An 11291-nucleotide genomic window follows, 5' to 3' on the forward strand; every position below is an offset into this window, starting at 1 on the left:
AGGGAGGGAGGGAGGGAGGGAGGGGAGGGAAGAAGGGAGGGGGGAGGGTTGTGTCTAAATCTATTTCCAAATAAATATAAACACTGTGGCTAGGACAGCAATATCCCAGTTGAAAGTAAGACTAGTTGGCTACCCCCACTTGCCCTTCTTACCGCATAAGCTCCATGCACCTGTCATGTGTTTGATCACACATGTGACATACGACATAGCCAAACACTAACAATACTGGCACTGATGAACTTCATATCAGTGTAGGTGGGAGGGTCTCTAGCCATACAGTTCTTAACTGAGGAGAGAGAACTCTCAGTTGGAACACGTCGCACATGTGTGAATGGCCAGACCCGTGTCAGGACCCTTCACCAGTCCTTCAGACAGCAGCATGTGGCACAGGAAAAAGGGAGACATCAGCTACTTTCTACTTTCACTCTAAGCTAGAATCTGATCTTTAATGGATGATCACACTACTCATAAACTTAATCAGTCAACAATGGCAAAGTGGGGGATGTCTAAGCCATTAAATCCCTTCCTAGCTTGGAGGAACTGCCCGCTCATGTAGCATATACCTCAGTGAGTATCTCAAATGTCAAGGGGCTCTTAAAGAAGGCTTACCTGGGGAAGACACATGTTGTCATCTCCTTAAACTGGTTCAGGTCCTAAACAGCAAAAGGATGCCCCATTACTGTCTTTGTTAAGAATATACATAAACAGCTCTCAGCTGTTTTCTCAAATATTAACTGCCATGCCTCACATGGGCTTCGAGCTAAAGAGCAAAATCCACTTCTAATTAAGAATCATTTATTGGAAGCTGTAGAGATGACTTCAAACTGAAGAGCACTTGCACTGGCTCTTGCAGAGGACCCAGGTTAGGTTCCTAGAACCCACATGGTTTCTCACAACCACCCATAACTCTATTCCAGGAGATTTAATGCCCTATTCTGACCTCCTCAGGCACTAGGCACACATGTGGTACACATATATACATATATGCAGGCAAGACACTACAAAAGAATTACTTTCTAAAACAAAATCTGAGACTTGTACCTGTGGTCAAAACTGACAATAGAAGCTCAACACTAGGACTCAGACTCACATGACCGAAGGCTAACTTTTGCAAGTTGTCCTCTGACTGCCACCTGTGCAAGTGTGCACAGACACACACACACACAAATTTCTAATTAAGAAAAACAGGGAAAGTAAGATGGCTTGGTGGGTTAAAGGTACCAGACAGATGCCAAGCCTGACAACCTGAATTTGATCAGAGATCCATATGAGTAAGAAAGAACCAACTCTCACAATTGGGTCTGACCTCCACAGACACACCTCAGCAACACACATATATACACAGAGAATACAAAATTAAAATTTTAATGTAATAAAAATTAAATAAATAAAAATGAATTTAGGAATATCTCTCATTTTTCACTGGGAATTATATGACTTGGAGAAGTAAAAAGAAGTGGTTCTGTCGTATGTAAAGGACTACTGACTTGAGAGACGGTCAGACGGTACAGACCCGTCTCTGGGTGTTAGTTAAAATGGCCATTAACACACAGACCTTGCAACATGCATATGACTCTTGCTCTAAGTATTCAGAAAATTACTAATGTGGCACTAACTATAAGTGCCTAAATTAGACTATTCATTCCATAGGTTTACTTTGATCGGGAATTCTAGAGCAGAGATGAGAGTACTTTAATTCTGAATTAGCTTACTTACACACATAACTGTCATGCTATCCTGGGTGGTCACACTCCCCACCCTTTGTAAACTATATTTCTTTTCAAGTCATTCATGCTTCTCAGCAAGCTGCCATTCCCAACTAGATTTTCAAGCCTATAACACAGACTGTGTTTAGTTTAAAATATTTACCAGCTTCTCAACAGCTGCTGTTTAATCAATGAACAAAATATGAACAAGTGGTTCTAAGGCTAAGTCAACCAAAAATGCCCTAATGAACATTGTTAACCTTTCAACACCACCAAAAGGTTTTACAAGCAAGAGCAAAGTAGAACCAAGGCCACCACCAGGGCAAGCACAGAATTATGGGCCAATACCTACAAGGTCATGGTCAAGCAGAAAAAGGTCCCATTAAAAACTCTCCCCTAAATGCCAAAACATGGATTCTTTTTTTTTTTTATTTTGGCATGTGTGTGCATAAAATACAGAGTGTGAGCACAAGCCTGCCTCGGTGCATGTATGGAAGTCAAAGACAATCTCTGATTCAGCCTTCTCCCTCCACCATGTTGAGCCAGGTTCTTTCGCTGACTATACACTAGGCTGTCTTTCCCACAAGCTTTGGGAGTTTTGCCTGTCTCCCCCTCTCATCTTGTAGTAGAACTCTGGATTACAGATAAGTTACTGTGTTTAGCTTTACATTTACATCTTAAAAATACGGTGCCAGAAGCTGGAGATATGGCCCAGTTAAGAACACTAGCTGCTCTTCCAGAAGATGGGTTCATTCCCAGAACCCACATGGAAGCTCAGAACTCTTCTGGCTTCTGTGGGTACCAGGCATTAAAGTGGTGCACAGACATACATGCAAGCTATAGTGGTTTGAATGAGAATGACCCTCATAGGTTCATATATTTGAATGTTTAGTCCACAGTTAGTAGAACTATTTGGAATTGAATAAAAAGTGTGGATTTGGAGAGTGTGTGTCACTGGGGTTTGAGGTTTCAAAAGTCAACTCCAGTCCCATCCGCTGCTTGTTGCCAGGAGATCTTTTTTTTTCTATTATTGATATTTATTGAGCTCTACATTTTTCTCTGCTCTCCTCCCTGGCTCTCCCCTCCCCCTTTAACCCTCCCCCAAGGTCCCCATGCTCCCAATTTATTCAGAAGATCTTGTCTTTTTCTACTTTCTACTTCCCATGTAGATTAGATCTATGTAAGTCTCTCTTAGTGTCCACATTGTTGTCTAAGCTCTTTGGGATTGTGGTATGTAGGCTGGCTTGCTTTGCTTTATGTTTAAAAACCACCTATGAGTGAGTACATGTGATAATTGTCTTTCTGTGCCTGGATTACATCACTCAAAATAATGTTTTCTAGCTCCATCCATTTTCCTGCAAAATTCAAGCTGTCGTTATTTTTTTCTGCTGTGTACATTTTTCTTATCCATTCTTTGATCAAGAGGCATTTAGATTGTTTCCAGGTTCTGACTATGACAAACGAAACTGCTATGAACATAACTGAGCACATGTCCTTGTGGCACAATTGAGCATCCTCTGGATATATACCCAAAAGTGGTATTACTGGGTCTTGAGAAAGCTTGTTTCCTAATTTTCTGAGAAATCGCCAACTGACATCCAAAGAGGTTGTACCAGCTTGCATTCCCACCAGCAATGCAGAAGTGTTCCCTTTTCCCCAACCTCTCCAGCATAAGTTGTCATCGGTGTTTTTGATCTTGGCCATTCTTACAGGTGTATGATGGAATCTCAGAGTTGTTTTGATTTGCATTTCTCTGATAACAAAGTATGTTTTTTTAAATATTTATTTATTTATTTTATTATTTATACAGTATTCTGTCTGCTTGTATGCCTGCAGGCCAGAAGAGGGCACCAGACCTCCTTACAGATGGTTGTGAGCCACCATGTGGTTGCTGGGAATTGAACTCAGGACCTTTGGAAGTGCAGGCAATGCTCTTAACCACTGAGCCATCTCTCCAGCCCCGATAACAAAGTATGTTGAACATTTCCTTAAATGTCTTTCAGCCATTTTAGATTCCTCTGTTGACAGTTCTCTGTTTAGGTCTGTACTCCATTTTTTTTTTATTGGATTATGTGATCTTTTAGTGTCCAGTTTCTTGAGTTCTTTGTATATTCTGGAGATCAGACCTCTGTCTGATGTGGGGTTAGTGAAGATCTTTTCTCATTCTGTAGGCTGTCATTTTGTCTTGTTGACCGTGTCCTTTGCTTTATAGAAGTTTTTCAGTTTCAGGAGGTCCCATTTATTAATTGTTTCTCTCAGTGTCTGTGCTGCTGGGGTTATATTTAGGAAGTGGTTCCCTGCACCAGTGCATTCAAGTGTACTTCCCACTTTCTCTTCTATCAGGTTTAGTGTGGCTGGCTTTATGTTGAGGTCTTTGATCCATTTGGACTTGAGTTTTGTGCATGGAGATAGATATGGGTCTATTTTCATTCTTCTACATGTTGATATCCAGTTATGCCAGCACCACTTGTTAAATATGTTTTCTTTTTTTTATTTGTTTTTTTTATTTTTTGTTTTTTTTTTTTTTTGCTCCTTTACCAAAGATCAGGTGTTCGAAGATGTGTGGATTGATATCCGGGTCTTCTGTTCAGTTTCATTGGTCCTCCTGTCTGTTCTTATGCCAACATTAGGCTGTTTTCAATACTGTAGCTCTGTAGTAAAGTCTGAAGTCAGGGATTGTGATGCCTCCAGAAGCTCTTTTCTTTTTTCTTTTTTTTTTTTGGTTTTTCAAGACAGGTGTTTTGGAGCCTGTCCTGGAACTAGCTCTTGTAGACCAGGCTGGTCTCGAACTCACAGAGATCCACCTGCCTCTGCCTCCCGAGTGCTGGGATTAAAGGCAGTTCTTTTCTTTTTTTCTTCCACCTTAAATGTATTTTATTCAAAGGTTGTTGGTATGGGGATTGTGATTTCTATTTTCTTTTTTTTTTCATTATTAAAAATTTCTGCCTCCTCCCTGCCTCCCTTTTCCCTCCCCCCCCACTCCTCACACCCCACTCCCTTCCCCCTCCCTCTCCAGTCCAGAGTAGTCAGGGTTCCCTGCCCTGTGGGCAGTCCAAGGTCCTCCCCCCTCCATCCAGGTCTAGGAAGGTGAGCATCCAAACAGGCTAGGCTCCCACAAAGCCTGTGTGCATGCAGTAGGATCAAAACCCAGTGCCACTGTCCTTGGCTTCTCAGCAGCCCTCATTGTAACTTATAAATGTAAACCGGACTCTCAGAAGTTCTTTTATTGTACAGGATTGTTTTGGCTATCCTGAGTTTTTTGTTTTTTCAAATGAAGTTGAGTACCATTCTTTCGTGGTCTTTGAAGAATTTTGCTTGGATTTTGATGGGCATTGCATTGAATCTCTTGCCAGGAGATCTTGATGTAAAGTCCTCAACTACTACTCCAGAGCCATGTCTGCTCCCCACCATGAAGTTTATGAACTCACCCTCTAAAGCTGTAATAAGCCCCTAATGAAATGTTTCCGTTCCTAGGAGCTGCTTTAGTCATTGTGTCTCTTCAGAGCAACAGAAAAGAAACTAACAAAAAGGAAAACAACTATGCTGGCTGTTCTCATGTCACCTTGACACACAAGTTAGAGTTATCTGAGAAGATGCCTCTTAACATTCAACTGTAAGCATTTTCTTAATCAGTGACTGATGGGGAAGGGCCCAGCCCATTGTGGGCGGTGCCATCCCTGAGTTGGTGGTCCTGGGTTCTATAAGAAAGTAGGCTGAACAAGCCTTGAAGAGCAGCCAGTAAGCAGATCCCTTCCATGGCCTCTGCATCAGATCCTGCCGCCAAGTTCTTGCCTTTCTTGAGTTCCTGTCCTGATTTCCTTAGATGATCTGCAACAGTGCTGAAGTGTAACCCTTTCCTCCCCAACTTGTTTTTTAGTCATGGTGTTTTGTCAAAGCAACAGAAACCCTAACTAAAACAACATCCATACACAAAAAATAAAATAATAAATGTTTTTAAACTAAAATATGGTACCAGCAAATGCAAATGTTCTACATCTTCAAAAGATTGTCTACTGCTCTAATCACTTTTTCCATAGCTAAATAAAGGACGAATTTTTTTCTCTTATAATGTAGGGAGAAAAAGGGTGTGTGCGTGTGTGTGATCACCTCAGGTTCCTTGGTGCAATAAAACTGCACTGTAATACAAATCACCAGCTTTCTGGTAGAATTTTAATTGGTCTAGTCTCACTCAAGTTCACATTTTCGGAGCACACATACACCAGGTGAATCCTCCTCAGCTCTTATCACAGAATTGGTTGTGTCTTGTAATCCAGAACCAAACATAGGCACCATGGAGGTACCAAATCCCTGGAGAGCTCGCCACGAACAGTCGGATTCTAGCGAAGCAGCAGGCAAAGAAAGAATTGTGTGGCAGGAAAGGGTAAGTGAAGCTGCAGCAAAACTACAGTAGACCACGCAGGAATAATTATGCATCCACACCACAGGCGTACCAAAACACAAAGCGTTTAGGAAACACGTCAGCCTGGCTGGGAACATGGAGTCTCACAGAGACTGGATTATATAGTCAATCAGATACAGCCTGACAGGCCAGCTCCAAAGAGTCGACTACATGCAGAAACAAACAATGTGAGATTACCTGGGAATTTTAGTCACGGACAGTTATATGAAGAGAGACGCACATAAGTCAGAAGACACACATTTGTTATTGTATTGAGTGCCGTCATGAGTCTGCCTCTGTCTGGTATTCAGAACACCCAGAGCACAACACTAAATATGCTCCCTAGTCCTTTTTGTTAACTTCATTGCTTTAAGGTCAGGAACGAAGCTGCTCTGTTGGTCTCCCTGGCCAGTGAGAAATGAATTACTGAAACAACCATGAGCTCTTTAGATAGAAAACGCAAATGTCTCATCATCATTTTTGCTGGAACCCTTACATCCTAGAGGATGATGGGTCTGTCACGAAAGTGATGACAACCTTAAGACCAAAGTCCTAGAATAAGGGACCAACAGACCCACTGTGCAAGTGGTCAAGTGCACTGCCCTCCACCAAAAGACTATCAAGGGGCTGATGGGGCTACGTAACCAAGGAAACATCAAGAGAGGTGGCAGATGTGGAAATAAGATCAAATTCTTATCCAAGACCAAACCATCCAAGAACCAACAAAACAGAAGTCCAACCTAAAGCAATTTAAAGCAGGATGGGCCAGGAGATGGGGAGCAGAGTGTAATCCTAGCACTTGGAACTAAGAGTTCAAAACCAGTCTGGGCTACTTGAGTAGGGGCTGAAGAAAGAGCTCCTGGCTTAGAGCACTTGCTGCTCTTCCAGAGAACAGGTTCAGTTGATAGCTTACAAGCATCTCTAACTCCAGTTTCAGGGGATCTGACAACCTTCTCTGGCCTTTGTGACATCAGGCAAGCAAATGGTACAGGGAAAATACTCACACACTTTAAAAATTATTTATGTGTGTATGTGGCTGAGTTTATGGGCACTACATTTTTGTGGGTGCCCTTGAAGGTCAGAAGGTATCAGGTCCCCTGGAGCTGGAGCTACAAGAAGCTGAGGACCGCCAAGTGTGGGTGTTGGGAACCAAATCCAGGTCTGCTGACAGACCTGAAGTTAACTTTTTTAAGTAAGTAAAAATAAAGCATGGTGTAATGATTCTTGGTTGTCAAGTTGACTACATCTGGAATTAACTAAAATTAAAATATCTGGGGACACCTGTGAGGGATTTTTTTTCCTTAATTAAGTCATTGGAAGTGGAAAGACCTATTTCTAATCTGGATGGAGGGGTGGGGAGATAGGGTTTCTTTCTGAAGCAGCCCTAGCAGTCCTGGAACTATGTAGACCAGGCTGGCCTCAAACTCACAGTGATCTGCCTGCCTCTGCCTCCTGAGTGTTGGGATTAAAGGTGTGCGCTACCACGGTCAGCAAATATGGATTTTTGAAGTGAGAAGATATACCTTTTATCCAGATCTTTGAGGTGGAAGATTCACCTTTGATCTGGGCCACACCTCTGCTGGCAGCCTACATAAAGGACACAGAAGAAGGAAGCTTGCTCTCTTTGCCTGCTCCTCGCTCTCACTGGCAAGTCCATTCCTTCCCTGGCATTAGAGCATGCTTCTTCACCATTCCAGTGTCCGCTGAAGACCAGCCGAGACATCCAGCTTTGTGGACTGAATAACTACTGGATTCTTGGACCTTCCATTGGAAGATAGACATTGCTGGAGTAGCTGGACCACAGCTGTAAGCACTCTAGTAAATCACACATATATATGTAGATATAGATATATTTAGTCTATCAGTTTTGTTTCCCTAGAGAACCCTGACTAATACACAGGGATTGGTAAACTATGGCCACACAACCCAAATTTGGGCCATCACCTAATTTTCTCTTAAATCAGGTATCATCTGATGTGAGATGTCCTTCTGTATATGTGTTGCATTTATTGGTTGATGAATAAAGCTGTTTGGGCCAGTTGCTTAACAGAGTAAAGCCAGGTGGGAAATCAGAACAGAGAGAGAAAGAGAAGGCAGAGTCAAAGAGACACGAAGGAGAAAGACACCAGAACAGAACCTTACCCAGTAAGCCACAGCCTCGTAGCAATACATTAGTTAATAAGAAGCCTGAGCTAATAGGCCAAACAGTGTTGTAATTAAGGATTTGTTTCTGTGTGATTATTCCGGTCTGGGCAGCTGGGAAATGAGCAGCCTCGGGATTATAACAGCCGACTGGAGAGGCAGGACAATGACCTGAGTGGCCTGGCTCCTGGTACAGAGATGCCATTGAAGTCCCCAGGGAGCCTCATGATGCTCAGCAGGAGGCAATCACAGCTCTCCTAAATCTAATTTCAGAGATGCCTGCGGCCTACCCTCTGTGCAGTAGTAAATAAACAACCCACCAGAATCAATGGAGGAAATATATATTAGCTTTGCTCTGGCAATAGCTGATGCTATCAAACCACTGAAACAGCTCATGTACACTTCCTATCAAAACAGTACAGCAAGGCTATAAACTTGGTCAGCAGCTAGCTTTTGAACTATCTTCCCAGGTCCATAGAAAATAACCCCAAAGAGGATATCTAAGGGGTTAGAGAAAGGACTCAATGATCAACAGCATGTGCTGCTCTTCCAGAAGACCCAGCACCCACCTCACAGTTAGAACCTTCCATCACTCCAGTCCTAAGGTGCCCACTTCTGGAACTCCTTGGGCACCAGGCATACACAGGGCACACAACATACAGACAAAATACTTATACACATAAAATAGTAAAATAAATCTTTTAAAAAGAAGAGTACAAGCAGTTGTTTCTGGAAACATGTCACATACAAGGAAATGAGGAATTGTAACCCAGGCAGAGAGCAGTCAGAGTTAACAGGAGTGATTTAGCGCAGGCAGAGGGCAGTCAGAGGCAGAGGGCAGTCAGAGTTAACATAACAGGAGCGACTTAGCGCAGGCAGAGGGCAGTCAGAGTTAACATAACAGGAGCGACTTACCGCAGGCAGAGGGCAGTCAGAGTTAACAGGAGCGACTTACCGCAGGCAGAGGGCAGTAGAACTGGTGAATTGTGTGCATGACATCCAAGAGCATATTGTGTCCAACAACCAGTTTTCCCTGGGAAAAGACAAGGCCAAAATTGCATCAGGACTCGAGTAAGATACATGCTTCAGATGAGACAAGAGTTTCACAACAGAGACAGATAATCCGCACAGGCCTCAAATTCATACCCTTCCTGCCTCGGCCTCTCAAGTGCTGAGATTACAGGTATACACCCACTGTGTCCATTCTTAGTGATGTCTCTGTTTTTCTTAGTCTTATTAATCTTGTCATTTTCAAGAATTTGATGTAGTTTTTTTATTGTTGGTTTTGTTTTTTAAGACAAGTCTTGCTATACTGCCCAGGCTGCCCCTGAACTTCTGGGCTACAGCAATCCTCCTGCCTCGGCGTCCCTGAGAGGGTGGGGATGTAGCACACATAGTGCCTGGCTGGAAGTAGAAAGTTTGACTGAAGCACTTTTAAACAATAAAACCTGAAACCTTGAGAACTTGGCTTGTGAAAAGCTGTGAACAAAACTTCAAATATATATCTTTAAGACTTTAACAAAGATCTTTAAAACAGCCTACTTATTGTTAAAGATATATTTATAACAATGCCATGAAACGGAAAAATAACTAATTCCTAATTTTATTAAATTCAACCTTCATTAACTACATTATCTATGTCTCAGTTCAATGAGTCATGACATTCATTGCTCTTCTTTTTTAAAATTTATTATTATTAGTCTGTGTGTGTGCACACACACATGCACATACTTGAGTGGGTGGTGGAGGGGGCAAATACACAAGCCACAGCAGGGTTTGCTCTTTCTACCTTTACATGGATTTGGGAAATCAGACTCGGCTGCCACAAGATGGCTCAGTGCTGACCCTCAGTGCTTCTCAATCAACTGAAATATAAACATGTACAATAATTTCTGCATTTTGATAAAAATTTAACTACTAACATAGAATGTTGCAACCTTGTGATTCTTCAGGAAATGGGAAGAAGATGACACTGCTGGTTTAGTTTTGGGGATGGAGGAGCGGGAGTTGAGACAGATCCTCAGGTAGCTTAGGCTGGCTGTGAATGACTATGTAGCTGGGATAACCTTGAACTCCTGATCCCATGTGCCACCATATTCAGCTTTGCTTCCAGATTTTGTTTGGTTTTGTCACTTATTTGTGGATTAAGAAAGGTATTTTGTTTTATTTGACACAGGGTCTCCTTCATAGCCTGGGCTGTGCTGGAGCTCACTGTGCAGTGCGGGCTAGATGACTCCATTTTGAACACAAAGCATCAAGCAATATAGTGAAGCACTGCTTGTTAGATTTGGGATATTTTATAGAAGATTAATTATGTCAAGAATTAAGTTGAGAGCCGGGCGATGGTGGCACACGCCTTTAATCCCAGCACTCGGGAGGCAGAGGCAGGCGGATCTCTGGGAGTTTGAGACCAGCCTGGTCTACAGAGCTAGTTCCAGGACAGGCTCCAAAGCCACAGAGAAACCCTGTCTCGAAAAACCAAAAAAAAAAAAAAAAAAAAAAAAAAAAAAAAAAAAAAAAAAAAGAATTAAGTTGAGCTCTGACTTTGATATGTTACATGAAGAAACATTAGACTTTGTAAAAAGCTTCATTTCTATAATGCAAACACTGGGAGGGATCATTAGTCAGCCAGCCTAGCTGAATCAAAGAGGGGCATGACAAGTGAAGAAGGGAGATGCCAGATGTCAACAACTGTCTTAGTCAGTGTTCTACTGCTGCAATGAGACACAGCGGCCAAGGCAATCTTCTTACAGGACTTGCTTCCAGTCTCAGAGTCAGCCCATTATCATCACGGCAGTGTGCGCTGCACTGAGAGCTATATCCTCACTGCAGACAGAGCCTCTGGGCAAACCAACACTCAGTGACACACTTCCTCTAACTAGTTCACACCTAATCCTTTGAAATAGTGTCATTCCCTTGTGACTAAGCATTTAAATCTTTGAGTCTAGGGTGGCCATTCTCTTTTAAAGTACCACAGCAGCCATACCTGCACTTATGGCTGAGTGTACACACACTGCCCAGTGACGTCAACCTGCACTATGGCT

At 42.5% G+C, this 11291-nt stretch overlaps 1 protein-coding gene across 2 annotated transcripts in view; it reads right to left on the bottom strand.

Moving 5' to 3' along the window:
* The window catches only part of Parn (poly(A)-specific ribonuclease), a 97268-nt gene that overhangs the window by 64418 nt on the left and 21559 nt on the right, over positions 1 to 11291 (bottom strand). For both annotated transcript variants that reach the window (XM_026780698.1, XM_005350340.2), the window contains 2 exons: positions 9203 to 9280; positions 610 to 653 (listed from right to left, as the gene is read on the bottom strand). In XM_026780698.1, coding sequence (XP_026636499.1) covers positions 610 to 653; positions 9203 to 9280 — 122 coding nt within the window. The remainder of the gene's footprint in view (positions 1 to 609; positions 654 to 9202; positions 9281 to 11291) is intronic.

This window comes from Microtus ochrogaster, chromosome 7 (genome assembly GCF_000317375.1).
Source record: "Microtus ochrogaster isolate Prairie Vole_2 chromosome 7, MicOch1.0, whole genome shotgun sequence".
Lineage (NCBI taxonomy): Eukaryota > Metazoa > Chordata > Mammalia > Rodentia > Cricetidae > Microtus > Microtus ochrogaster.